Source organism: Petaurus breviceps, unplaced genomic scaffold (assembly GCF_028583685.1).
Source record: "Petaurus breviceps papuanus isolate PSGF00001 unplaced genomic scaffold, PetGlider_PUasm1.0 185, whole genome shotgun sequence".
Classification (NCBI taxonomy): Eukaryota; Metazoa; Chordata; class Mammalia; order Diprotodontia; family Petauridae; genus Petaurus; species Petaurus breviceps.
This window is the reverse complement of record NW_027185797.1, coordinates 21,613,701-21,640,197: the sequence shown is the minus strand read 5'-3', so window position 1 is coordinate 21,640,197 and position 26,497 is coordinate 21,613,701. Positions and strand designations below refer to the sequence as shown.

The 26,497-nt window shown below is 40.4% G+C and overlaps 1 protein-coding gene across 18 annotated transcripts in view; it reads right to left on the bottom strand.

Moving 5' to 3' along the window:
- RBMS3 (RNA binding motif single stranded interacting protein 3) overlaps positions 1–26,497 on the bottom strand; it is a 1,480,592-nt gene that overhangs the window by 56,278 nt on the left and 1,397,817 nt on the right. For all 18 annotated transcript variants that reach the window (XM_069088563.1, XM_069088548.1, XM_069088550.1 and 15 more), the window contains one exon: positions 17,443–17,553. In XM_069088563.1, coding sequence (XP_068944664.1) covers positions 17,443–17,553 — 111 coding nt within the window. The remainder of the gene's footprint in view (positions 1–17,442; positions 17,554–26,497) is intronic.

Genomic DNA, 26,497 nt, shown 5'->3' with positions numbered 1-26,497 from the left:
ATTTCTTTTGGTAATGCTCTCTCGTTCTCCACATTTCTTCTGTCTGGAGAAGTTCTTCCTGCTGGCTAGTCCAAATCTTTTCATCAAAAGTTGCTTTAGTTATATTCACACCAAACTGGACTATCTCCCCATGTTCTACATTCCCCATCTCTGTAACTGTATAGGGAACCCTCAATGCCTTAGATACACTCCCCACTCCCTTACCTCTGCCTCTTACACTCAGTAACATCTTGAACTCTAATGGATGGTGATAGAATCAGTCTACAATTGAAGTAGTAATTAATTGACCTAAGTGAGTGAATTGAAATGATGGCACCTAGAATAGTGAAGGGGCTTTAGTTACTTCCATTGAGGATCAATTTCAGAAAGGAGTCATGTGTCCTGGAGAAGAGAAGACTCATGATCACTGTATTCACACTGTCACATGGAAGAGGGATTAGGCTTTTTTCCCTGTTCAGCTGATGAAGGTAGCAAAGAGGTGAACATTGTAAAGGGGGTAAACTGAGGATTGAGGTTCCAAAAAGGCCCCTAACATAACTATTAAAGAGTGTAATGGGTGAGATAGAAGGTCCTCCCCTCATTGGAAGTTTTCAGGCAAAGACCGGATGGTCACCTAATGAGCTTATTACAGTGTAGAGTTTTTGTAAGGTAAGCATTGGACTAGATGGCCCCTGAAGTCTCTTCTAACCCTGTGATTCTGAACGGGCCATAATGTGACCTTCAGTTATATGTCAAGGATATTGGTCTTCTTGTCTCACCTGCTTGATGTCAAGCAAACATCTTGTGACAGAATTAGGTGATATTCACAAAGCTTCATTTTTGAATTGGAGAATCAAAGCTTTTCCAAAGACAAATTGCTTGGACATATTTCTGGTAGCAGTCTGGTAGCTTCAGCTTTATAAAGATAGGGTTGGACAACTTATCTCCATAAACTAGTTTTGCATGTTTGCTTGATGGCAGGCAAGCAGTTCTTCAGGGGATCTCCATCATGTGTCCCCACTGCCTTTCCTTTTCTTGCCATTTGTATTAATGCCCTAGCTCAGATCTTGATAATCACTCCCTTGGACAACTATAATAACCTCGGAATTGATGTTGGTCACAGAATTGTAGGGAACATCTTGGTTCACCTATACCTGGTGGAGTTCCTTTTTATAACTATTCCCCAACAAGTGGCCATCCTATCTTTGCCTGAAGAATTTTAATGAGGAAGAAATTCATGACCTATGAAAACAGAGCCTGGTCCTTCACATTCTGAGACAGCTCTGATTGGTCTGGAGATTTTCCTTACCCAAATGGATCCTTCTTATTGCATTGATGTTAGTGATGAGAATGACAAAGAAGGTAGCCCATCCATGACATCTTGTCCTCTGTAGCTCCTGTCCGTGTCCCTCCCTTGGTTCATCATTGGGATCCTTTCAATGTGCTGCCTGCCTTCCTCACTCTCTCTTACCTCTGCAACTTCCATCAATCACTCCTTATTCTACCCAAAAGTCTTCTGCCCCATGACAGACCCTAAAACACTTGAAGTCAGCCATCACATTTTCTCAAGTGATTTCCTTTCCTCCATTTTCTTTCCTCTTCCAGAGCATCCAATTCATTTTCCTAAAATTCTGCTTTGAGCAGATCACTCCTGCTCCATTCCTCAGAAACTTTCCATGGCTCACCCCATAAGGTACAATATGATTAAACTAGAAATTTAGGTCAGGGAATTTATGTAAGGAACCTTTATGCTTATTTACTTATGTTATTATTTATTGTATAAGAAACATTTATATAGTGCTTTAAGGTTCACAAAGAACTTTACAAATATCTCATTTTATCCTCACAACAATTACCCCCATTTTACAGATGAGAAAATTGAAGCAGACAAAAGTTAAATGTTTTGCTAAGGGTCACACAGCTAGTAAGTATATGAGGCAGGATTTGAACTCAGGTCTTTCTGGCTCCAGGTCCACTGTGCCCTGAAATGGTCTCTAAGATTCTTTGGAATGAGTGGCTTCTAGCACCCCAAGAAGCTGGTGATTAAAGTGTTTTTGATGCTTTCGGTGATTTGACATTCTTTTCTAGAGCACTGCCTCTGGAGGCATCCTAGAAGGACAGCTGCCATTGCAGGGTTTCTATGATGGTGAATGCAGTAAGATATCCATCAACATTGAACAATGGATAGGTGCGAGATGCTATAGTGGAAGCCCCTTGTCCAGGGGTGATCTGAAGGAGACAGACACTTGAAGAAATGATGGGGAAGGCACTTAAGGTGAAAGATAAATGATACTTCAATAGATGGTGATGCCTAAGAGAAGATACATGAGAAGATTTACCGCTGCCACTAGCTTCACGTTTCCTCCTGGCACACTTCCCCGGCCTAAAGTTCTTCCCTGGAGCCCAAATCCAATATTTTCCCAGAAGTGCAGGGACCCTCAACGATCCCAGAGGGTTAGAAAGAACAATCGCTCTTTGGCTTTGTGGTCAAGCCAACAGGGTGGACTCGAGCTCAATGTTCTTCACTCTGAAACCACGGCCCGGTTGCCAGACTTAGCTGCCCACAAGTCTTGGGTAAGTCCTATTTTGGGGTTTGCTTGTTCTCTTTGGTTCTCTGGTGCACTCTTTGGGGTTTGTGTTCTTGCCATATGGCACATGATGTGATCAAGGAGCTCAAATGTCTTCACCAGAGCTCCACTACTATGTGTAACCAAAATAAAATAAAATAAATCCTTTTTTGTTTCCCTTTTTCAAGAAATTGACTTTCAAGATTAAGATGATGGTAATTCAGAAGGAAGTCCTACATTTCTTTCTTATATACCTCTTTTTAGCAACTTATAAATACTATTTACTTCCAAAATATCAATATCTATAGATATGGTTCATCAATCCACAAACATTTACTAAGTACCTATTGTGTTCAAGGAACATTTTTAGACTACGCAGATACAAAGATAAAAAATGAAACTTTTCTCCATCAAGGAGCTTATATTCTATCTATAAAGAAGATTGTGCTCCTGATATTTGCACAATAAATGCAAAATCCAACCTTCACAAAACCATAAATTTCAACAAATCTACTGATCTTGAGATCATTTTTCCAACTTAAACAAACTTTGGCCATGTAATTATAACAATGGTAACTTCCTTCTCTCCATGTTCTTCCCCCTCTTTTCTTCTCTTTTCCTTCCTCCCCTCCTTTCCTCCTTGCTACCCTCCCTCCTTCACTTCTTCCCTCCCTCTGTTCCTCCTTCCCTCCCTCCTTTCCTTCCTTCCTCCCTCCCTTTTCCTTGAACAAGAATAATGTGTTTGAGAAGACTGAAGAACCTGATCGTCACAAAGAAATTATTATGGATTTCTAACTTTTAGCATCACTACAAAGGCCTCCCAAGAGAGGTTAAATCAATCTAGATGCCACTACCTACATCAAGTTTTTAAGATATTAGAATTTTCTTGTAGGGACCTTCACTGATGAACTGTCAACTTGACTTTTGGATTAAATCTTAGTATAAGATGGTTTAGTCCAGTGAGAAAAACTTTAATTGACTTTATAAAAGGTGATAAGCCCTCCCCCCGCCCCCGATTGCAAAACAAAAACAAATAGAATGTCTCTACTACTAAGCAGCTCTTTACTAGCCGGGGCCTCATTGTAAGCAGAGCAAACTTAGAAGAATCATGAAGAAGAAAGTTGAAATCCTGCCTCAGACTAGTTTCATGACCCTGGGCAAGTTATTTAACTTTTCTGGGCCTCCATTTTCCTATCCTTAAAATGGGGGTAACCATAGCATCTAGAGCTGTTGGACCAAACAAGACAATATGGTAAAGTGTTTTTCAACCTTATCGCACCAAATAAATACTAGCTAATATTATTCTGAATGTGGAATGTGGGACATGGTTCTAGAATTGGATTCTAGAAAAAATAGATTTGAATCCTGCCTCTGACACTTATTACCTGTAAGGCCATCAGTATGTCAGATGGTCACAGATGTAGTGATGTCAGGAACCTGAGATGTTGATTCTCATATTTTACAGATGTGGAAACTGAAGCCCAGAAAAGTTAAATGACCTTGTGGGTTATCACCTAGGTGGTGGCCAAAATGAGATTCTGTCTCAGGTATTGGGACTGCAAGTTCATTACATATGGTAGGTGCTGTAGAAATGCTTATTTCCTTCTCTTCTCCATCCTTTTTCCATCTTATCTGAATTTCAGTTTCCTCATCCATAAAATGAACACAGTAAGAATGATCATGATCACAATTACTAACTTTATATACTGCTTATTGTATGTGAGGCCCTATACTAGGCAGTCTGAAACTATTGTATTATTTAGTCTTCACATTGAGCCTGGAAGGTAGGTTCTATTATTAGGTGCTATTCCCCATTTTACAGAAGAGGAAGTGAGGCAAAGAGAGGTTAAGTGACTTGCCCAGGGTCACATAGCCAGTAACTGTCTGTGGAGGGATTTGAACTTGGTTCTTCCTGACTCCAAGCTCTATGCTCTGTATTCTCTAGCACCCCCTATCCGCCTCTCAAATGAAACAATGCATATGAAATTCTTGGCAAACTGTAAAGTTTTATATTGATGTCAGTTATTGTTGTGAGAAAGAATATCATGTGATAGTGAGAATAATACCTAAAGATTCTGTCTTAAAAATGAAAAAAAGAATTAAAGATCGGCTAGTCCAGCCTTCTACCCTGAGGCAGGGCAGGTCCAATAATAAAGTGATTTTTATATTTTAAGATCACTTTATGTATTATACACGCACACACATATATTTAGATAGGTAGATAGCTATCCAAATCTTTACACATACATATACATGCATACATATACACATAAATTTTATTTACTTCTCTGACAACATGTATCTAAACAGTAGAACATAATCTCTTTGAAGGCAGGGACTGTCCCACATTTACCATTATATCCCCAATATTTACTAGTACTTGAAGCATGAGGGATCTAGGTGGCATAATGGAAAGATTGCTGGCCTAGAGTCAAGAAAACTCATTTTCCTGAGTACAAATGTAGCCTCAGACAGTTGGTATTTGTGTGATCCTGGACAAGTCACTTAACTCAGTTTGCCTCAATTTTCTCATGGGCTAGAGAAGGAAATGACAAACTACATCAGTATCTTTGCCAAGAAAACCCCAAATGGGGTCAGGAAGAATTGAACATGACTGAAAAATGACTGAACAATGATAGATGGTAGGTGCTTAGTCAATGTTTGTTCCCATAGACGAGTGACTGGAACTTAAAAGATGCTTAATAAATGCTCCTTGACTGATTGATCTTATGGGTGAAGCATTAGCACCACGAGTTTCACCCATAACGAGTCCCCCTTCCCTGTTTCTTCCCCCCCAAAAAAATCTCCTATCCACGGCAGAATTTTCCAAAGAAATGTCCATCATTTTAGGTGACAGAGAGGACAGAGCAATGGGAAAACCTGAGTTCAAATCCTACCTAAAAAACATACTCTGTGGGGTGGCTAGGTGGTGCAGTGAATAGAGCACTGGCCCTAGAGTCAGGAGGACCTGGGTTCAAATCTAGCTCTAGACACTTAACACTAACTGTGCGACCTTGGGCAAGTCACTTACCCCAATTGCCCCTCCAAAAAGAAAAAGAAACATACTATGTGGCACTAGAGAGTCACTTAAACACTTCCATATTCACATTCCTTATTAGTAAAATGAATAGTTTCCTTGAGTACTCAGTTCCTTCTGGCTTTCAATTTACGATTGTCAGTTTTGTTTTGCTCCCAGTGTCATGGAACCATTGTGAAACTTGACTCTCCATGTGGTTCCCCCAAAGATTTTCAACATGATGATTGTTTGCTGGGGTCAAACCTCAAGAAGAAAGCAATGAATGGAATTTTATGGAAGCAAAGATTTCACAAGCCTTCCCTTATCTCCCACATTGTGTCCTGACTCTTTAAAAAGTGAACTTGTGATTTTATTCAAATAAGTGAAGATTCCCTTTGCAACCAAAGCATTTTTCTTGTAACTGATACTCTTAGAGAAATTAAATGACTTGCCCAGGGTCACAATGCCAGTATGTTTTAGAGATGGTATTTTTTCTACCTCCAAAGCCACCTGTTGTGGAGATTAGATTTCCACCAATGCCTCAATCACGTCTCCAGAAGGAAAAAAAAATCATCTACTTTCTTTAGAAAGTTTGAAAAAACAATCCCTGAGAAAAGAAAGAAAGGGGCATCATGAGACCTACCTCCTCAACTATAAATGCAAATAGTGAATTGAAATTGCCAGTCAAAAACATCCAGAGACCTGAAAGGTGAATTTCTCTGTCTCTGTTGCTCTCTCAATGGACACTTAAAATGCAGTGAGGTGGAGAGAGCCCTATGCCCTCTATGAGCAGGATGCTTTCCAAAGGGTCTCTAAAGGGTAATTATGGGAAGTGATACTAATTCCCAGCTTCTTCTGTTAATTGCAATCACACAACGGGCCACTTCAAACAATCACCCTGGAGTGCTCTTAATAAAAGTAGTTAATTTTAAAATAGGGTTGCAGTATTTGCTGGATGACAAAAGGACATTTTCTCAGAGCCTTTTTATTATATACATAGAAAAAATTCTTATTTCCAGGGTGTGTGTGTGTGTGTGTGTGTGTGTGTATATGTATGTGTGTGTCTTGAACCACTATTGCATTAAATGACTGCTTGAATGCATATCTTTCCAGATACTTGGCATTTTTTTTTCTGGCAGAATTAGCTCCAGTTTCTTCTGCTCTCACTCCATTGATTTACATTTTCAGTATTTACTTCCATCTTATTGATAACTTTGGATTGCATTTTTCTTGGAAAAAGAGTTAAGGAAATACACAAACCCTTTGAAAACCTTTACAGGGTCTATATTTGTGAGTTGGTGATGATGAACACTTCTTATGCTAGTCCCCAAATCCCACTTTCATTTTACTTTTCTTTGTTGCTTATTATATTCTTCACTCTACCTGCCTATTTCCATAGGAAAGATAATTGGGGAAAAAAGAGGTGATCGATAAGGAAAATGAGAGAGTCAACATTGCCACCTGATGATATCAGAACTGCAAATGAGAAATGGGAGAAGGTTGAGCCGGGAAACCACAAGAGAGCAGGTGCCTAACAAAGAGAGTAACAGACAAGATCATCTTTGTAAAGGAGCCATTGTTACATCATGGGAATCTAGTGATGTCACAAATCACTGGGGGGCTTGGGACATTCAAATAGAAATGTCGATAAGAAATCCCTGGCATGAAACTCTTTCTCTGTCTGGGTTTTGGTGACATTGTAAACCATTGGTGACTGAGGACTGAACAAATGGAAAACTAGATAAGAGACTTGTAAAACAAGATTGTCAAGCCATTTGGAAGGTCTAGTGACATCCCAGATCTCAGGTGGCCTTTGCAAAAGCTCACAAAGAAAGGATAAGAAATTAAATATAACAAGTCTTTAATTCCATGGAGGGGAGTTCTGTTGACATAAAATCAAGAAAGCAAAGGTAGAAAAGTCTACAAGGTCAACAGAGACCCAGGATGAAATAGATATGCCCATTGAGCAAAATTGGTTTCTTACAGGGCATGTAGATTTTTCTGTTAGAAAACAGGATGTAAGATTGACAAGGGAAAGTTTGAAGCAGCTTGGCTAATGAGAAAAGGAAATAACCCCCATGATTTTTGCTTTAGAGATTGGTTCTGTTTAAATAGACAGTGGTTCCTGTGTGATTGTGTAGACTGTGATTTGAAAAGAGGGGATAGTGAGGTTACAACATTGGGGACAATTTTACCAGTGAGGGACTAGAGATGAGCTGCCTATTCTCCTTGCCACACTCCATTGGACCACAGGAGGTTGAGGAACAAGATGGCAGGAGAGGGGACAGGGAATCTTCTCCCCTCCTCTGTTACTTTGCAAAAGGAGGTGAGCTGGTGGAGATTACAAGTGAAGTCCTCCATCCTCCAAAAGCTAAAAAGTATCACAGCAGTCACATTTCCCATATATTCTCCAACTAGAGGACAGAGTGCTTCATTAAAAAGGGACATAGCTGGGATATAGCATTGTTCTTTTTTATTGCATGGCAGGTAATATCTTTGTATTCCCAGAGACTTGCTCAATGCCTAGGACATAGTGGGGATCTAATAAATGTTTGTTGATTAGCTGAACAAAACCTTCTGACTGGCTGAATACTCTGAAAGATGGAATCAGACTGGCAAGTTTAATTTTCCAAAAGCACCAGTCTTTCAGAATGCCAATCAAGGGTTACCTAAAAACCAAATTCTGACACTAACTAGACCAATTGGTAAGAGAGTAAGAATTTGAAAACAGGGATAAAATGTGTACACAGTGATTTATATATAATAGCAACTCAATAGATATTTGTTGAAAGAATCAATGGAACTTCAGCCTCCTATTTAAAAATGATGCCAATGTGAGCCTCATCCCTAAAATGAGATTTCTTAGAAAAAGAAAAAAAGAATATTTCAGTTCTTATTATCATTTTGCCAAATTATAGTATGCCAATGGATCTGTGATCTCCTGAGTATGGGTCCTCCATCTCCTGGTGGTAGAATCAGAGGGTCTGGGGTCAAATCCTTCCTTGTCATGACTTGTGCAACCTCAGTCAAATCTATGTCTTTGGACCTCATTTCCTCATCTATAAAAATAGGTGGGTTAGTCTAGATGGTCTTTAAACGTAGGTCTAAATATAAGATCCTGTAATGGATGCCTTTTTATCTTGTGAAATTCTTGTTGATAGGTTTCCATAAGCTTTCCTTGGATAAACGTTGCAAAATTACCATATTAGATTGACTGTGAACATTTGTTCTATTTCTTCCAATTCAAATAACAATGTTTCATTTTATTTTATTATTTAATAATCATTGTGATCTGTTACTCGCTTACTGAGCATAATTAAAGGTCAAACTCATGTTTTCTCCCAGCCAGATTTAATGGGAAAAGTATAATTTACATTGAGACCAATGCCATAGAAATGAACACTGTCATCTCCAAATACCTGAAGAGGTTTATTTTGGTTAAATCCTTTCCAAAGCATCCGTGTGCAGGGAGCTAACAGATTATCTAAGTAATGGTCATGGTTATCAGTCACCTGACCTTTTCAAAGAGGTCTTTAAGCAAAGGCTGGATGATGAGTGAGTGTCATAGAAGGGATGATTGTTCAGGTTTGCTATTGACTTGATGGTCCCTGGTGTTTGTTCCTACTCTCAGAGTTCAATTAGATGAAATAGCTGTCACTTTCCAGGACCTTTGGCGGATGGGGCAATATAAGCTTATTTTGTCAATTTCTAATGAATCAATTGGAGTCAACCTGGTATAATGAATAAGAGAACAGGATTTGTGTTAAGGAATAGGTCCAAATCTTGTCTTTGATTCACACTAATGGTATGACCCTAGGCTAGTCATTTAATCTTAGGGCTCATACAGTTCTAATACTCTCAGACTATAAATTGTAGAGCAGGAGTAGGCCATCATATTCTAACTTGTGTTGATTTTACTTCTACAACATATCTCATATCTATATTCTACTACTCACATAGTCACCACTTTCATTCCAGTCTTAGGAATTTCTTGCTTGGACTACTATAATAGCTTCTTAGTTGGTCTTCTTAGCTGCTTTCAGTCTCTCACTTCTTTTCTTTAACCCATCCTCCATATAGATGCTAAAAAAAATCTAAAAAGCACAGTCACGTGGAGCGGCTAGGTGGTGCAATGAGTAAGAGCACCGGCCCCGTAGTCGGGAGACCCGGGATCGGTTCCTGCCTCAGATACTTAGCACCCACACAAAATAACTGGCCATGTAACCTTGAGCAAGTTAGTTAACCCCAATTGCTTAAAAAAAAAAAAACACAATCACTACCCTGCTCACACACCTGTAATGGCTCCCTACTTCCTCTAGGATAAAAAAAAAAAAAAACCTCTTCACCAGGACATTTTAAGTCCTTCACAATCTGGTCTCAGCCTATTTTTTCCCCCAGGCTTAATTAACATGAGTAATAAATACAGTGCTATTTTCAAATCCAAAAAGAATTGGGTTCAAGTCCTGCCTCCAACCCATTCTGGTTGCGTGACCCTTAATCTCTCAGTACTCTAGAAATTCTCTAAGATCATGTATTGAAGAGTAAATGCTGTCCTTCATTGGCAGAGGAAATTTCACCACCCATGAATTGGCTCAGGGCAGGCTGTCTCTATTGTCTCATCCCTCCATCCCTTTCCCCCCACCCAAATGAACTCCTAGAACCTACTTTCACCAACTATTTCTTGATTAGACAAATCAGGTGAGTGATGGGCTGTCAAATTTCAACTTCAGGGCACATGCTCAGCAGGAGGACCTTTGGGACTTGGCAATTGAATGATCCCTGCTTTACAGTATACCAAGAACTGCCATCCTCAGGGGAATCCTTAAGCACACCAAGAATCACATTATGCTTTTAATGGAAATAGCTTAGAATCCTAGAATCTCAGAGCCAGTAAAGGACCTCAGGTTTCATCTAGGATCACAGGTCAGCCCAAAAAGCTAGAAGGGACCTTAAAATTTATGTAGGTCATCTCCATAATTTTATAGATAGGGAAACTGATGTCAAGAGATGTGAAGTTATTTAAATGATGTCAGAAAGGAAATAAGAGGCTGAAGCAAGATTTGAACCCAGATCCTCTGCCTCCTAGTCTTTCCCTGTGATGCCCCTTGACACTGGGCTCATTCCAAGACACAACTGAAAAGAACCCTTGGTTTGGAGCCAGGATAGCTGAGGGTAGAATGAGCACCATCATAGGCTTGCTATCTTTGCAGGGGGGTCGGGCAGAAAAACACCTTGCTAAGCAAGTTATTGGCATAAATCAGAGAAACATTTAACCTACTTAAAACTAAAGACTTAGACACTTATCTGAACAATCACTGGAGTGGCCTACATTCCTACAATGAATATGCTAATTATAAATGACTCCTAGCTTTTCTCCTCTGCCTTCTCTTCTTTCTATTTGCTCCTGCTCCCTACCTTAGCCTTATTGTGTGACACTGCCTGCAGTCCCCAGACTCCTAGATCTGAGGTCTAGGAAAGGCCTTAAGATGGCACCAATTCTAGTCCTGGACTTTAGGTACTATTTCAGTTTTATCAATGAAACAGACAAGATACAGAGTGACTTGTCCAATGCTTTGTTGTTGTTCAGTCGTGTCTAATTCTTTGTGACCCCATTTGGGATTTTCTTGGCAAAGATAGTGGAATGGCTTGCCATTTATTTCTCCAGTTCATTTTACAGATGGGGAAACTGAGGCAGATAAGGTTAAGTGATTTGTCCAGGGTCACACAGCTAGTAAATGTCTGAGGACAGATTTGAACTAAGGTCTTCCTGACTCTAAGCCTAGCATTCTATCCACTATGTCACCTAGCTGCCCTACTCGATGATACACAACCAATAAAAATTAATGTCTTTAAAAAAGTCACAAACTCTTCCATTTTCTATGTTGGGCAAGTCGTTTGCCTTGCTGAGGTTTTGTTTTCATATCTAAAAAAAGGGGACTGGACTAGACGGCCTCTCAATTCTCTTTTAGCACCCAATCACATTTGTGATTCTGTGACCCAAATGACTCTTCACTAATGTTAAAATGATCTTCCCTCCAATGAGGGTAAATTAATGAGGTTTGGGGATTTGGAGAAAAATAAATAAGACCAGTCAGTAAGCACTTCAACATCCCTTCCCTGATGACTTTACAAAGTCTTTTGTAAGACATCTGCTATGGGAATGATGGCAGTGCCGCACCGAAAGACTTCCTAACTACAAGCTTTTCCAGCTTGGCTTCTATGGCGGCAATCCTTCTGCTGCCCAAGTCTCTAGACTCTAGGCTGGAGTCATCTTCCATAATCCTGCTGTGCTCATTTTTATCATCCAGTCACTGCCCTGGATACAAAATGCTTTCCTCTTTGACGTCTTGCGATCCCACTTTCCCCATCTACAAGAGTCCTTCCCCTCCTCCCTCCCTTTTGCTTTCCCTTGAGCTCCTTGGATATGTCCCTTTAGAAGCAGTTCCCATCTCCCATGTCTTCATTCACTCATCAGACATTTATCGTGCTCCCTGAAATCAGGGATTGTCTTTCTTGCTTGTGTTTGTGTTCTCCACTTGATACAAAGCAGGGCATATAATGTAGTCAGTACTCAATAAATTCATTTTGATTCCTTAATTCATTCATTCCCTGATGTAAACAAAGCCCTGTGCTCTCCACTGGAGGAAGAATGCCAAAGTGAGATGTAGTTGTCTCCTGCCTTCACAGAACTCCTCATGGCCCCTGGCACTGAGTGAAGCCCCGCTTCCTCTCTGTGGAAATCATTTCTCTTGGCATCCTCTTCAGGGCTGGAAGCTTCTTTTATCCCCTTACATCCTCCCCCTCCTCCATCCTTCACAGCCTGCTAGGAAAAGGAATCAGAGGCATTCAACTTCTCAACCTCTTTTCTGCCATTATCAATAAATAGCCTGTGCCAAAAGGGAATGGGTCAACCTTATTCCCATTGAATCTGGCTTGAGGAGGAAGTGAGATACACACTAAATAGGATATCTCACCCTCCAGGAGAATAGGGGGGGAAGGGGATGAGAGGGGGGATGATGGAAGGGAGGACAGGCTGGGGGGGGGAGGGAAGTTGGAAGCACCCACATTGAAAAGGGACGGGATCAAAGTAGAGAATAGAACAAGTGGGAGGTGGGATAGGAGGGAGAGAAATATAGTCAGTCTTTTAAAATATATCTACTATGTTATTGTTTTGCATTAGCTACACATGTACAACCTATACTGAACTGCTTATCTTCCTAGTAAGGGTGGTTGACAAGGAAGGAAGGGAATGAATCTGGAATTGAAAGTTTTAAAATCAAATATTCAAATATATGTGTATATATATATGTGTGTTTGTGTGTATGTGCATATATATATTTACTATTATTAATACCATCTTACATGTAATTGGGAAATAAGATATACAGGCACTGGGGCATAGAGATCCACTGGAAAAGTCGAAAGGGGTATGGGAGAAAATATGGGAGAGAGCAGATTGGAGGAGGGGATATCCATGGGACTGCTATTTTGGGGCGGTGGGTAGGGGAAAAGCGGGGAGAAAATTGGTAACTCAAAATCTGGCAGAAATGAATGATGTAAATCAGAAGTTAATAAAGCATTAAAAAAAAATAGTCTGTGCTCTCCTGATGATCTCATCATCAGATTTAAAGACATTCCCCAGTTCTTGCTGCTGCCATCTCCCGACCTCGGGGACTGTCAATTTCTTGAGGACAGGGACCATCTTTTGCCTCTTTTTTTTTTTCACCTGGCACATAGCACAATGCGTGGCACACAGAAGGTGCTGGATAAATGTTTATTGACTGATATTCACCTATGTTGTCCAAGGACATTAGGTTAACATTCATACTTTTCATTCTGTCTTTATACTCAGATAACCACATTGAAGACCCTCTATATCTTGGCCTCTCAGTGACTTAACATTACCCATTTCTATGACTCCTATATCACTGCCCTGAAGTGGAGAGAGCTGTTGACTCAGGAAGGCCTGGCTGTGAGTCCTGTCCCAGACACATACTATCCAATGTGACTGGCAAGTAAGTCACTGGATGTCTGTGGACCTTAATTTCCTCATTTGGAAGATGAGGAGGTTGGACCAGGTGGTCTTCAGGTTCTCTTTTATTTTTAGAACTATGTTCTGTGTTCATTGATACTATGTTCCCTACATGCTCCACCTTGGATGGCAACCACTGTCTGCCTTCTCCACTCCTATTCCCAAGATACCTACCACTGTTGAAGGAAACCAAATCATTCTATTGACTACATCCACTAAAAGTGATTGCTATCTAACTTTAACTAGGCTCTCAGTATCTCGAAGGAAGTACTTTATTCCTCAGCATCTGATTCTCTATGGCATTCCCCACAGCAGCCATTCAAAAGCCTCTTTTGTTGCCCTCTCTTGGTGTGGATGACCTTGCCTCAGGCTCTGCTACACCTAGTGGGGATGACTTGGGGAAATCTCTTGTTTCCCCTCCTCTATCCCTTAGCACAATTGTGTGCCTTCCCCTAGTCTCTCTGAGTTCCCTCTGATCTCAGTGGATGGCACAGCACTTTTCTTTTCCAAGGATAATCCTCATCCTATCCAAGATCATCTCCCCTGAAACTTTGCTCCATGGACCAGCCCTACAGTTCCCTCTTTCATTTTTACTTCTGCTAGATTCTGCCACTCGGGCTCCAAATATGTTCAAATCCTCCATATCCTAAATAACAACAAAAACCTCTGCCCCATCCCCAATCACCTGTCCCTAGCACTCCCTCAGACTATCATGCTCTCTCTCTCCTCCACTTTACTGTCAGCCTTTCAGAAAAAGTAATCTATTCTCACCATCTTCACTTTTTATTCACTCATCAATTCCCTTTAATCTGACTTCTGTCCCCAATAGTCTACTAAAACTAACTGCCTTCCCTGTGATCATCAGTGCCTTTTATTTGCAAATCCAGTGGCTTCTCCTTAGACCTCATTCTCCTTGACATTTCTGCAATATTTTACGTGGTGGTTTCTTACTCCTTTTCCTCCCCCTACCTGGATTCTTTCTCTTCCCTCAGCATCCATGGTCCAATGTCTCCACTGTTCACTTTTAGCCTCTCTGACCACGATTTCATGGTTTCCATTTCTCTTCTCCCTCCCTGAGACATCTTTTAGCTCCATTCTCTTTTTTTCTCATTGCTCTCCATGAATATTCTTATTTGTTCCCAACAGCTTCAATTATCACATTTATGTAGATACCTCCCAAACTATCCTGCCAAGCCCAGAACTCTCCAGACCTTTCCCCTGAGCCCCAATTTTGATTGGATGTCTTGCTGATACCAGTCTCAACTTGCCCCTAAGAGACCTATTCATTCCCCACCCCCTGCCAAATCTTGGCCTACTTTTCCCAATTTTGATATTTCTCCTTATGCCACTACTATTCTCCTAGTCATTCAGATTTCAAATGTGGAAGTCACTTTTGACTCTCTCCCTGCCTCATTCCCCCTTCACTCCTTACCTTCTGCCCAATCAGTTCCTAACTCTTGTCAGGTTCCCCTCCATTAATATCACTGGAATCCACACTCTCCTTTCTTCTCCTAATGCAAATGCAAGAATTCAGGCTCTTACTTCTTGCCTAGGTTAGCATAACAACATTGTAAGTGGTATTCCTGCTTCCACCCTCTCCCTTCTCCAATCTGCCCTTATCACTATGGTTGAACTAATCTGTGTAAACAATCAAAGCTTTCAGTGACTCTTCATGGCCAAGCACATAAGATGCAGACCCCTTAACCTACCTTGAAGAGTCCCCTTAAAGAACCCCCATCCCAGCTCCAACTTACTTTTTCAACCCTTGGTGGGCTATGTACTCCAACAAAACAGAATTCTTCTCCACTGTCAGCTCTTTCCTGCCTTCATGCATTTGCTCCAGCTAACCCTCGGGGCTAGAGCAAGCCAAGCCTGCATGCCTGTCCGCCAAAATACTCTTCTCTGAAATCCTTGATCTTCCTTGCCCCAGTGACAACAGCAATTCAGGGCTGATGATGCTCTACGCCTCTTTGACTTATATGTAGGAGTCAATAAGTCAATTCAACAAATATTTATTAAGTACCTACTATGTTCCAAGCACACAGTAGTAGAAAAGGGGAAATAATCCCTGCTCTCTAAGAGAGACTTAAACTGGAATGGGTCGTAAATGCCCTTTAATACAATCCCCTAATTTTGCAGATGGGGAAACAGAGGCCTAGGAGGTCAAATGGTTTTAATATACTGTAAATTCTTCATAAATGCAAAGGGATTTATTGATATAGTTGTGAATCCAGGAATAAGACAATCTTTCAATAATCAAAGCAGCAAATGGGTACAAGTAGACTGCAGAATATTACCCATAATGACTTATGTGTAGGAAATGACATTTTTTTTTTAGTTTGGACTTTTGATTTCATCTGTGAATGAGAAACTCTCTGATGTAGAAACTCCCTTGACTGATGCCATCTGTCAACTTGTGTGTAACTTGCAATCTTGTCATTCTGTCTGGGGCCCTGCAGGGTTAAATGATTTGCTCATAGCACACATCAAAGACAAGACTTGAATACAAGTCTTCCTGACTCCTAGGCTAACTCTGTGTTCAAGGCACCATGATGTCCCTTGGCACTGATGATATTGTCCAGGAAATGGATAAGGAGTGTGCATCATGTAGAGATGACAAGGGATGACCAATGTGAATGCTCTGCTGATGTCACCCCCAAATTAAAAGACTCAGAGAAAGACCTGCAGTGTTGTGATCAGGTTCTCTGTGGGTGAGGAAGTTGGGTTCAATGGAAATACTGATGAATTCAGAGTCAGAAGACCTGGATTTGAACCTCAGAATGTCTACTTACTACATGTCCGATCTTGGCCAAAGTCACTTAAACTCCCTGGGCCTCAGTTTCTCCTTCTGTGAAATAAACCCTTCCAATGTCAAATCTACAAGCTTGTGAATTACAGAGGAAAAAGATAAATATTACCAAGGATAAGGAGGCCTGGATGGGTTTTGTGACAAACACTATTGGAAGCTGTCGTTCATACCTGTACCTCCATGTTAAGATGATCCATCAAAGCATTGGGATACCCAAAAGTACTGCTAGAGATTAGATTTTTCACCCTTCCTTCCTAGAGGTTGGGGGGAAGGGGAATTCTTTTCTATAACAGTTTTTAAAAACAAGAGTCAGGTCAACCTGGATTCAAGTGTCTACTATGTACCAGGCATGGAAATAAAAACTATGAAGCCTTTGCTCATGGGGCCATTTATAACTCAAGCAGCAAGATAAAACTGAGGCTGAAAGAGAAGGTTATTTTACTACCTTTTTTGCCAGGAAGAAATCCTACTGGCAGAAAACATCCCCTTTGATTTAATAAGCAAACATCAGGTACATTAGTTTCCTTCCTTTTTCAATATCCCCAATGTCTCTATGGTCAAGAACAGAGTCAAGGAATTCTAATACCATGATGTTCAATAACTTTTTTAGAAAATTGATTTATACTTTTAAAGGGAATGAAAACTGTACTATCCACCTGTCATATACTGGCTTTCTCACTTGTAAATAAAAGAAAATGATATATTAACTGTAGTTTGAAGAGGGACAGGGCATGGAATTCAGGCACAGGCAGATATCAGAGAGCTGAGAGCACTAAAGGGATAAAGAATGCTGCCTTTTAGCAAAAGGAACTCGACATATGAAATGATGGTAAACGAAGGTGAATGTCTACTTTATACAGGTAGGGCTCATGCACATACACATATACAGAAAAGTATACACATGGAATCATAACAAGAATTGGATGAAGTCATACTGGGATCTTGAGAGATGCTTCAGTAAATGGGATGGTATGAACAGAGTGAGCTGAGCCAATGTTATCAGAGAAAACAGTCTATATCTTATTGGGGACAAGCTTACCGTTCCTGTCGTGCCCAAGGAAAGATGGTTCATCTGTTGCGTCAGGGGGCCCATCATGCTTGCTGGCTGCATTGACATAGTGTGGTCCATTGTTGGTGTTAACACAGCACCCTACAAACACACATCATTGCCGTCTCAAAACATGGTCCAAGAAACAGGGAGAAATTAAATGCAAACATCATGAGCTAAAAAGCCTGTCATGTCAAATGAGCGTATATGCTACAGACAAGAAGAATAAAGGCATCTGTTATTTCAATTTCTAATAAGGCCATTTTGTGGCCATTCTAATTGCATGGCTTCATTGACTTCATTGCTCCTGACAAAATAATGCCCATGATTTGTCTGTGGTGAGCGTGTAACTCTATGTTGAAAAATGCCTGCCATTTACATTTTCAGAACTCTGTGTGGAATGGACTGACTCACAGACACTGTATGTATTCCCTCTAGGTTGCCTAGACATTGGAAACCTCCAGCATCTGAGAAACTTGAGTCCTGATGGCAATTATCTCAGCTTTCCTGTTATTGAACGAGGGTCCTGAATTATGACAATTTCCCCATGATTAAACTTGACTAGCTGTTGACAGTCACAATGTCAGCTCCCATTGAACAAAGAAAGCTAACATAAACCTAGTCCTTCAGGAGATTTCTTTGCTCAAGGACAGAAGTAAAAAGCAAAAATAAAAGAATAGGGCAGTAGAACCCCTGTTGTCTACTGGTCACTCCCTCCCATTCATCAAACTTCTTTCCATGCCTTTGACTTGAGCAGACAAAAAGATGGAACTCTATTTGATGCCATTCAACACTTGGGTGAGACAAATGTTACAGAAAGTCAATTCACCCTCATTCAAGTGCTTTGGTCACTCAATTCCTAGCACATACCTTTTAGATAATTCCCCAGGCTACCTAGCACACTTTTGGAAGGTGCTCAATAAATACTCCCAGGTTGAGGGAATCATCTGTCAATACTTGGCTGCAAAGAACTGTGATTTCTTCAGTGAGGGTCCTTACCCACTGATGCAGAGTGCAAACCTTCTTGTATGGTATTTTTTTTTTTCATTTTTGGTTGCTGTGATTGAAAAATTCAGCTCACAGCTGCCCTTCTGGTAATGAGCATCTCTGAACGCAGCTAGACTGGTCCTTAGACAACAGGCATACAATCTGTTCCCTGGCCCATTCTTGAAATGTCTGCCTCTTGGAAATATTTTATACTGGTCATCATCCCCTAGACCTAGAATGCAATCTATCCTCACTGCTACTTCCCACTTTTCTTTAAGACTCAGCTCCAACACCACCTTCTATATAAATTATTTCCTCATTCCTCAGTTGCTAACTCCCTCCCCAATTCATCTTTTATCTGTTCTGTGCACTTACATATGTATATGTTGTCTTTACTCACTTTCCGCAATCTGGATCACTAGCTCAGCTTAATAAATGTTTATTGCTTGATTGATACAGTAAAGGTCTTTGGTGAAAGTGAAGAACTCATACATTTGTAAGTAGATACAGTGAGAAAAGGACATTAGAGAAATCATCACATTTCATAGGTGAAGAAACAGGCATAAGTTGATAACTTTCTAAGTTCTGGTGTTATTTATGCATGTACTACATGATCATACAAATAAATAACTTATTTTCCCACTTATTCTCCTCCTCCTCCATAAAAAGAATATGGGCCTATTATCATACCACAATAAGCAATTTGGCAGTGAATAAGCCAGGACAGATGAGTGTGGGTGGCAGTCTCAAAACACAAAACAATTACCATAAGCAAATGTCTCCTGAAAAGCTTTTGCTTAAGACTGTGGTTTGTCACCATGTTTTCCATACCAAAGCCCCCTCCTTTGGCCGACACAGTCAGCTTTCCACTCTGCCTTTTCTTTATTTTAAAAAGAGTACAAATTCTCTCTCTCTCTCTCTCTCTCTCTCTCTCTCTCTCTCTCTACACACACACACACACACACACACACACACACACACACACATTGTTCTTAGGTGGCATGGAAAGATAGGACCTTAGTTATGGCCTATGTTTAAGGAGAGTATGAAGACAGCTGTCTTGGTACTTCTAGTGACCTAACTGGGGCCACTGTTAGGCAAGTAGGACCTAGAAGTCAGACTTAGCCATATCTCTTTCCATATCTAGGAAGGTTACTGATGTAGAATTATTTCTATCTGCCAACACTCAAGTATTTCTAGTCTGGGGTCAGAAGGAAAGCTGCTTCCCTGATGAAGATGATAGGGGAGCCCTTAGCCTAGGCCCTTCCTACCAAACACTGTCTATACAAAAGACCATCAAAAACAGTAAGACTTTTTATCCAAGAAAACAGCAAACAAATCAGAGAAGTGATACACATTAGATTATAACAAAGAATACACAAAAATAAATGAGCTCTTCAGCAGAGAGTAATATCAGCCAAGGAGAGAGAGGGACCAGTGTCTGAGTGAGAGTCTGCTCTCAGCAGACCCTAGGATTTCAGGCATCAGAGGTCAAGTGCTGTGAGGGGGAGGGCACATCTGTAACTCCAGGCTCCAATACAATATTGAAAAGTCTACTCTCTGTGTCTCCCTTGGTGGGGCTCTCATGAGGTCCTCTCTCAAAATATATGGTCAGGCAACTGAAATCTTTTCTCTCTTCATTCAGCATTGCGGGTCACCATTCTCTGAGTCAATGAAGAGTCATATTACTTTACACATAAGCAGAATATACAGTCATAGGACTGTCCTTCAGGGGCAACCAAACCCATCTGGGAATGGGGCAACACTGATACATTTTGTTTCGACATATCTGACACAACAGGTTAGGTCAACAAGCATTTGTTAAGTACCTGCTATGGACCAGACATTGTGCTACATGCTGGGGGCAAAAAGAAAGCCACCCCCCCCAAAAAAAAAAACCCAGCCTCTGTCCTCAAGGAGTTCACAGTCTAATGAGGGAGACAATACCCAAAGAACTGTGTACAGGGGGAAAAAATACTATAGGATAAATTTGACATAATCATAAAGAGAAGGCACTAGCATTAAGGGGGACTAGAAAAATCTCTTTGCAGAAGGTGGACTTTTACCGGTGAGGAAATACGGGAAGTGAAGGCGTAGAGAGGGGGAGAAGATAATTCCCAACTGTCAGACCTTCCATCAGAAGATGGAGCATCTTGTACAAAGATGTCATTGGGTCACATGGACCTGCATGGAAGTCTGGAAAGGCAGGAAGGGGCCAGATTATGAAGGACTTTAAAAGCCAAAGGGAGGATTTTATGCTTGAACCTGTAGGTAATAGGAAGGCAATGGAGTTTATTTCATAGAGGGAGAACCACAGTCAGACCAGTGCCTTAGGAAGAGAAAGTTCATGGTTGATGGACTGGAGTGAGGACGGTACTGAGGCAGAGAGACCAACCAGTTTATTACAATAGCCCAGTCAAGAAGAAATAAAGGCAGCAAAGTGGAGGCAGGATAAGAGGAGAGGTGGAGGTTTTTATGAACTGTATTATATAAAATTGACTTGGAAATCGATACAATAAGGGGAGTGAAAGGGAGTTAGAGTTAGAATGACATTGAAGCTGGTGATCAGGAGGATGGTGGTGCTTTTGACAATAAAAGAAAGAAAATTAGGAAGAGAGGCAGGTTTGGGGAGAAAGATAATGATGCCTATTTTGGCCACGTTGAGTTTGAGTTATCTATGGGAAAGGAGGTTTGAGATGGCTGGGGTTGTATTAGAAGGCCACTGAGGTCCTTCCTAGCTGGGTGACCCCATGATTCATTGAACAGGGTGATATTCTGAGGCACATATTTAGAAATGGCAGAGCCAGGATTTTGAACCCAGGTCATTGAGCCTGATTTACACTGGACCATGCTGTATCCCCAACCTAAAGTATCACAATCTAGAGCAGGTTGAAGAGAGGAATTCTTTTCTAAGCCTCCCAGTTCTTCTCCATGATGATTTGGGGACTAAGACTGAGGGTCTTGTAGCATGGTTTTGGTTCCCATTCTAATGGAATCCATTTCTTAGTTTCCATCCTTTTGCAAAGTACTGTGTGCAGCCATTGGCTTTCTTCTCAAGCCTCTGTCCTCCTTAAGCTAGAAGTAAACATTTTGTAAAGTGACTGCTATGGGAAGAATCCAACATCATCTTAATTGGGCACCAGATGCAGTGCAACTTCATGTTAGGAAACCTGACTGTAATCAGTTCTCCCCTTAACCCCCCTCCCCATCAAAAAAGTCGTTTTCGCAACATTCTAATCCCCAATTGGCTCAAGATTTCAGGCTTGTTCTTGAACCTGGGACTTGGGCATTATTCTTGGAAAAAGGTCCCTGGAGACTCCCAAATACAATATAAATTTCAGTTATAAAATCCCAGGAAGATACACAAATCTAATCAGGCTCATCTGGCAGCAGAAAAGGACACTATTCAGAGAGAAAGCCAAAATCTGTGTTGGGTAAGAACACTACCCCCACCCCTTTTCTCCACTCCCTTTCCTCGTCCCTCCTCCTTCCTCCTGCCCTCCGTTCCTCTTACTATTTCTTTTATTTTCATCAGAGATTTCCCTATTTCCTCCTTAGCTTCAGAGATCCCCTCATTCCATATTGAGGTCACTGATAGACGAGTTTAGCAAGTTTAGCATTCGCTTGTGAGATACCATATACAAAAACCACACATGCATGTCAATGTCACCCAGTATGTCTAGGTGCCTAATCAATCAAAGCTCAGCTGGCTAAAAAGAAAGGACCAACTGCCTAAAATCAAAATTAATTTGGGAGGCTCCCAAGGAGAGGATGAGTTGACTTGTCTCTCAGAGAATCTAGTGTAAACCCGACGATTGGGGACTTGGTTTGATTACAGATGCGACAGGCTGATGGCTGCTTCTGTGCACATACCAGAAACCTGACAATCAAAGGGGAAGAGTGGGAAGGGATTTGTCATAATTTGGTATTGTAAATAACAACACCAGGCACAGAGTGGAAACAATTTTGAAAAAAAAAAACAGTCCCTCTGCCAGCAGAACCATTTAGCACAAATAATGAATAATAAAATAAGGGATCTTGGGGGAAAACACATTCAGTTACTCACATTTCATAGACTGGTTCATGGAATGAAGTTTAGGGAGTGCCCACAGATTAGTGAGAATGCAAATTCCCTCAATGGTCTTAAGGAATAAGGGATTTGTAGAATCTTAAGTATGTTAGAAATGAAACCCTGGGGAAATAAATAAGCATTCTTAGCCATAATTTGTTAGAGCAGACCCTCCTTCCACCCCAGAAGGACTGAAGGGTATGATCACCCTGGACAAAAATGACTCAATTCAGCTCAGCTCAGCTCAATAAACATTTATTAAGCACCTATGAGGTGCCAGATATTGGAGGCAAAAAGTGAAAGCAAACCAGGAAATCCTTGCCCAAAAAAGGGTTTATGTTTTACTGTGAATGCATGTGAAGACAAAATTTAAATGATTTAAAAATACAACATAATTTGAGGAGGGAAAAATGCTAATAACTAGAGTAAGGGGGAAAATCTTCCTAGTATTTGCCTATCCTTTAATTCACCAAAGTTTACATAATCTTTGGGGAAATCTCAAAGGGAGAAAAATAAACTTAATTAAGGAAATGCCATCTGGTGGTTAGGGCAATACCAGGTCCCCCAACCATAATTATATTTCTAAAGGCATGCTGTCAAAATCATTCCTGCCCAATGAGTTGGAGTTGCCGAAAACAGGACTTTTAGTTTCAGATGTTGCCATCATATTAAGGGTGATTTGGTTTATTTGAAAAACATAGAATGTGATTCCTGACAGGGCTCACTTGGTAAATGGCAAGTCAAAAGGAAACAGATTTTTAATTTTAGCATCTCCGGATGTCTGGGTTTGCTTAATTTTGAAACTGCAAAGACTCACAGCATAACATTCTGTGAGTCTGCAATAGAGTCTGGGGACCTACCAAAAGATCAGGGAAGGTTGGTAATCATAATCTCTGTAAAACTGAATTAGGGAAGCCCCAAAGATGGACTGAAGATGGAGCTGCCCCACTTTTTTTTTTTAAAGCAATTGGGGTTAAGTAACTTGCTCAAGGTCACACGGCCAGTTATGGGTGGGTGCTGAGTATCTGAGCCTGAATTCGATCCCAGGTTATCCCGACTCTGGGGCCCGTGCCCTTACTCACTGTGCTACTTGGCCACCCCCAGGGCTGCCCCACTCTTGATGAAAACAATTTTAACCCACTTTGGGCAAAATCTCTAAAGATCATTATATACAGAGCAGACTTTGATTCATGACCAGGAGACCCCAGAGTTATTAGGCTTCTCAGAACAACTGAAATTAGGGTTGAAAAGCAAAGTCAGTGATATCCTGGCAATATTATCATGGCTCCTTTCTTACTAGTACTGCATCCTATCCTAATAAAGTACAACATCAGTTCCAGAACACAGACTACAACAAAAGGGATCTCTTGTGTCAATATGCTGTTCTGGAATGTAAATTTTGAGAGCGAGACAACTGTAACTTCTGTCTTTGTACCCTTAATAAAATACCTGGACTTAAAAAAAAAAAAAAAACACCACTCATTGACTGAATTATTTTTATTGTGAAAGAGTTTCATTGCATCTGCCTATATAATAAATATTAGAGGTAAGTAATTGGTATAGCGGAAAGAGAGCTGGTTGTAGAGTGAGAGAATGTAGGTCCCAAATCCTGTTTTACTCTTTATACTGAGATGACAATGACTTTGGTTAAACCATTTAAATACTCAAACGAGTCTTCATTTACTCATCTATAAAATGGAGGGGGGCTAGAGGGATTAACTGAATTAGCCTTAATGTCTCCTCTAGGTCTTAATTTGTGCTCAAGGGACCATAATCTCTTGAGCAGACTGTGGTTTTTGAGAAAGTTTCACTATTACTTTTTTTTTAAAGTATTGTTGAGAGGTCCTGCTTTTATTTATTAATAGAAATAACTGAAAGTTCATACCTGTCTAACCCTGATAGAAAAACTCGGCCATATATAATGGATCTGCATTTTAGCATCTCTAAAGATCTAAGATTTTGTGAGAAATGATTATTTCTCTCTTATGTTTAATAACTAATTATTGTATTGGGACCAGTGTGGGAAATCTTTCTTACAGATTTATCTAGGTCAAGATCTAATGAGACAGTAAAATAAATCCTAAATTTGGGCTAATGGGTATATTTCTGATCATTGTGTTTGCTCAGAGATGTCCAAAGAAGTGTTGATTCTCCCTTTTGTCAGACAGGCAATATGGAAATCGATGTCTGTTTGACCAGCTTTGAGTGATCTGGGTCAAGGAACCCAAGATCCTCACTTTAATATACGCCCACCTTCCATTGTGTTAACCAATCAGAGTTGATTGGTACTCCTCAGGAGCACTTACTCTTTTAAAGGCATATAAACTGTGAGCCCACTGCCAAGAGGGGAGTTGGTCTAAGAGAGATGACCAAATGACCATCCTTTTATTAATGAATGTTCTGGTCTTACTAACAAAATTATTAAATTACCCAGAAACTGTCTCTCAGAATTTTTTAATCATCACGACTTCCTTAGTGGGGCACCATACCTTGGAACTACATCATGGTACATAGTCTTTGAGAGGTGCAAAAGCAAAAAAAAAAACCCATCATTTTCAGTATTAGCTAACATGGATGTGAATCTTTCTCAGAGTGGGATGCGGCTAGTATCCATGGAACATAGATCTGCAACCAATCACAGGAATTTATATTTGTAATTCCCCTGTTATTATCAGTCTGGTGAAATTTGTATCTGAGATCGTGGTTCAGCTGTACCCAAAAGAAAGAAGTTAGGCTATTAGTTATAAATTAAAGAGGAAATACACAGCAAACTTTTACTTCATTTGGATATTTCGGGTCAAAATATTTAGTAGTCCGAATTTTCTAGCTAATTGACTGGAACAACTTTTTATAAAATTGCCAGAACCCTGATGAGCAATATTTCAACTTGACTGAAAAAGCAGCAAGAGGAATATGAAGAAAGAGGATTTCAAAACCTTGAAATTTTTTAGTCCTAGCACCAACAAGAAGACTTCTGCCCCTCTGCCAATTCCCATATTGCTAGAGAGTACCAACAATCTCCATTGGGAGAGGATAAATACTCATAAATTTTTAGCACTTTCAGAATGAAGTTTAAATCAAAATGTACCACCTTCCCTAAAGAGAGTCAGAATGGCCTGGACCTGCATAGACCTCTGGGATTTGGAGGGTTTTTTTTTCTTCTTCCTTATCTTCAAGAGCCAGGAAAGAGCATATGGTTTGAGATTGGGGAGGGACTAAAAGGAGAACCAAGGAAAGAGAAAAAGAGATTTAGTTTGGCTGATTAGTGAATTTCAAATGTACTCCAGTTCTGGCTCAGCACCCAATCAAAAACTGATTTCTTCCCCACTTCGTTAGCACAGCTTGGTCAGCAGAATGTCTGTATATGTTCCAAATCTAGCAGTGGGGCCCTTCTATAAGTATCATCATGTCTTTCTGGAAGCAACTCTCAAGTTTTTTCCACATGGATAGTCAACAGGCCAGGCAAATTGTGAATGCTCTGATGATGGCCTTCCATTGGCCAAGAACAGTGCAACCCAAGTAATACAGAAAACATTTCAATAACTATTGGAATACGAGAAAAATTCTGAATGGCAACTACCAATCATCATTAACTTGGTGAATTGTCTGATTTTCTAAGCCAATTAATGGATCCCTAAATCATCTTCACTCTCCACACCTTTGCAGTGACTGTCTTTTATACTTGCTTCCTACTTTTCTCCTGATTTCTGCTTCCTGCAACCCTTCCTTTCCTTCAAAGCTCAACTCAATTACCATGCCTGAAGGGGAATCTTTCCTGGTTCCCCCCAGTATTCAGTGCTTTCTCCTTTCTTCAATTTTTCTGTATTTCTTAACTATATACACATTTTATCCTTCCCCTCCCTCCAATAGAATGTAAGCAATTTGAGGGTAAGAACTATGCCAATTTTGCCTTTGTTTCCCCAGGCAATGATTGGATTAGGTTGGATAATACCTTCCTCAGCCAGGTTTGGTAGATAAATCCTAGGGAAT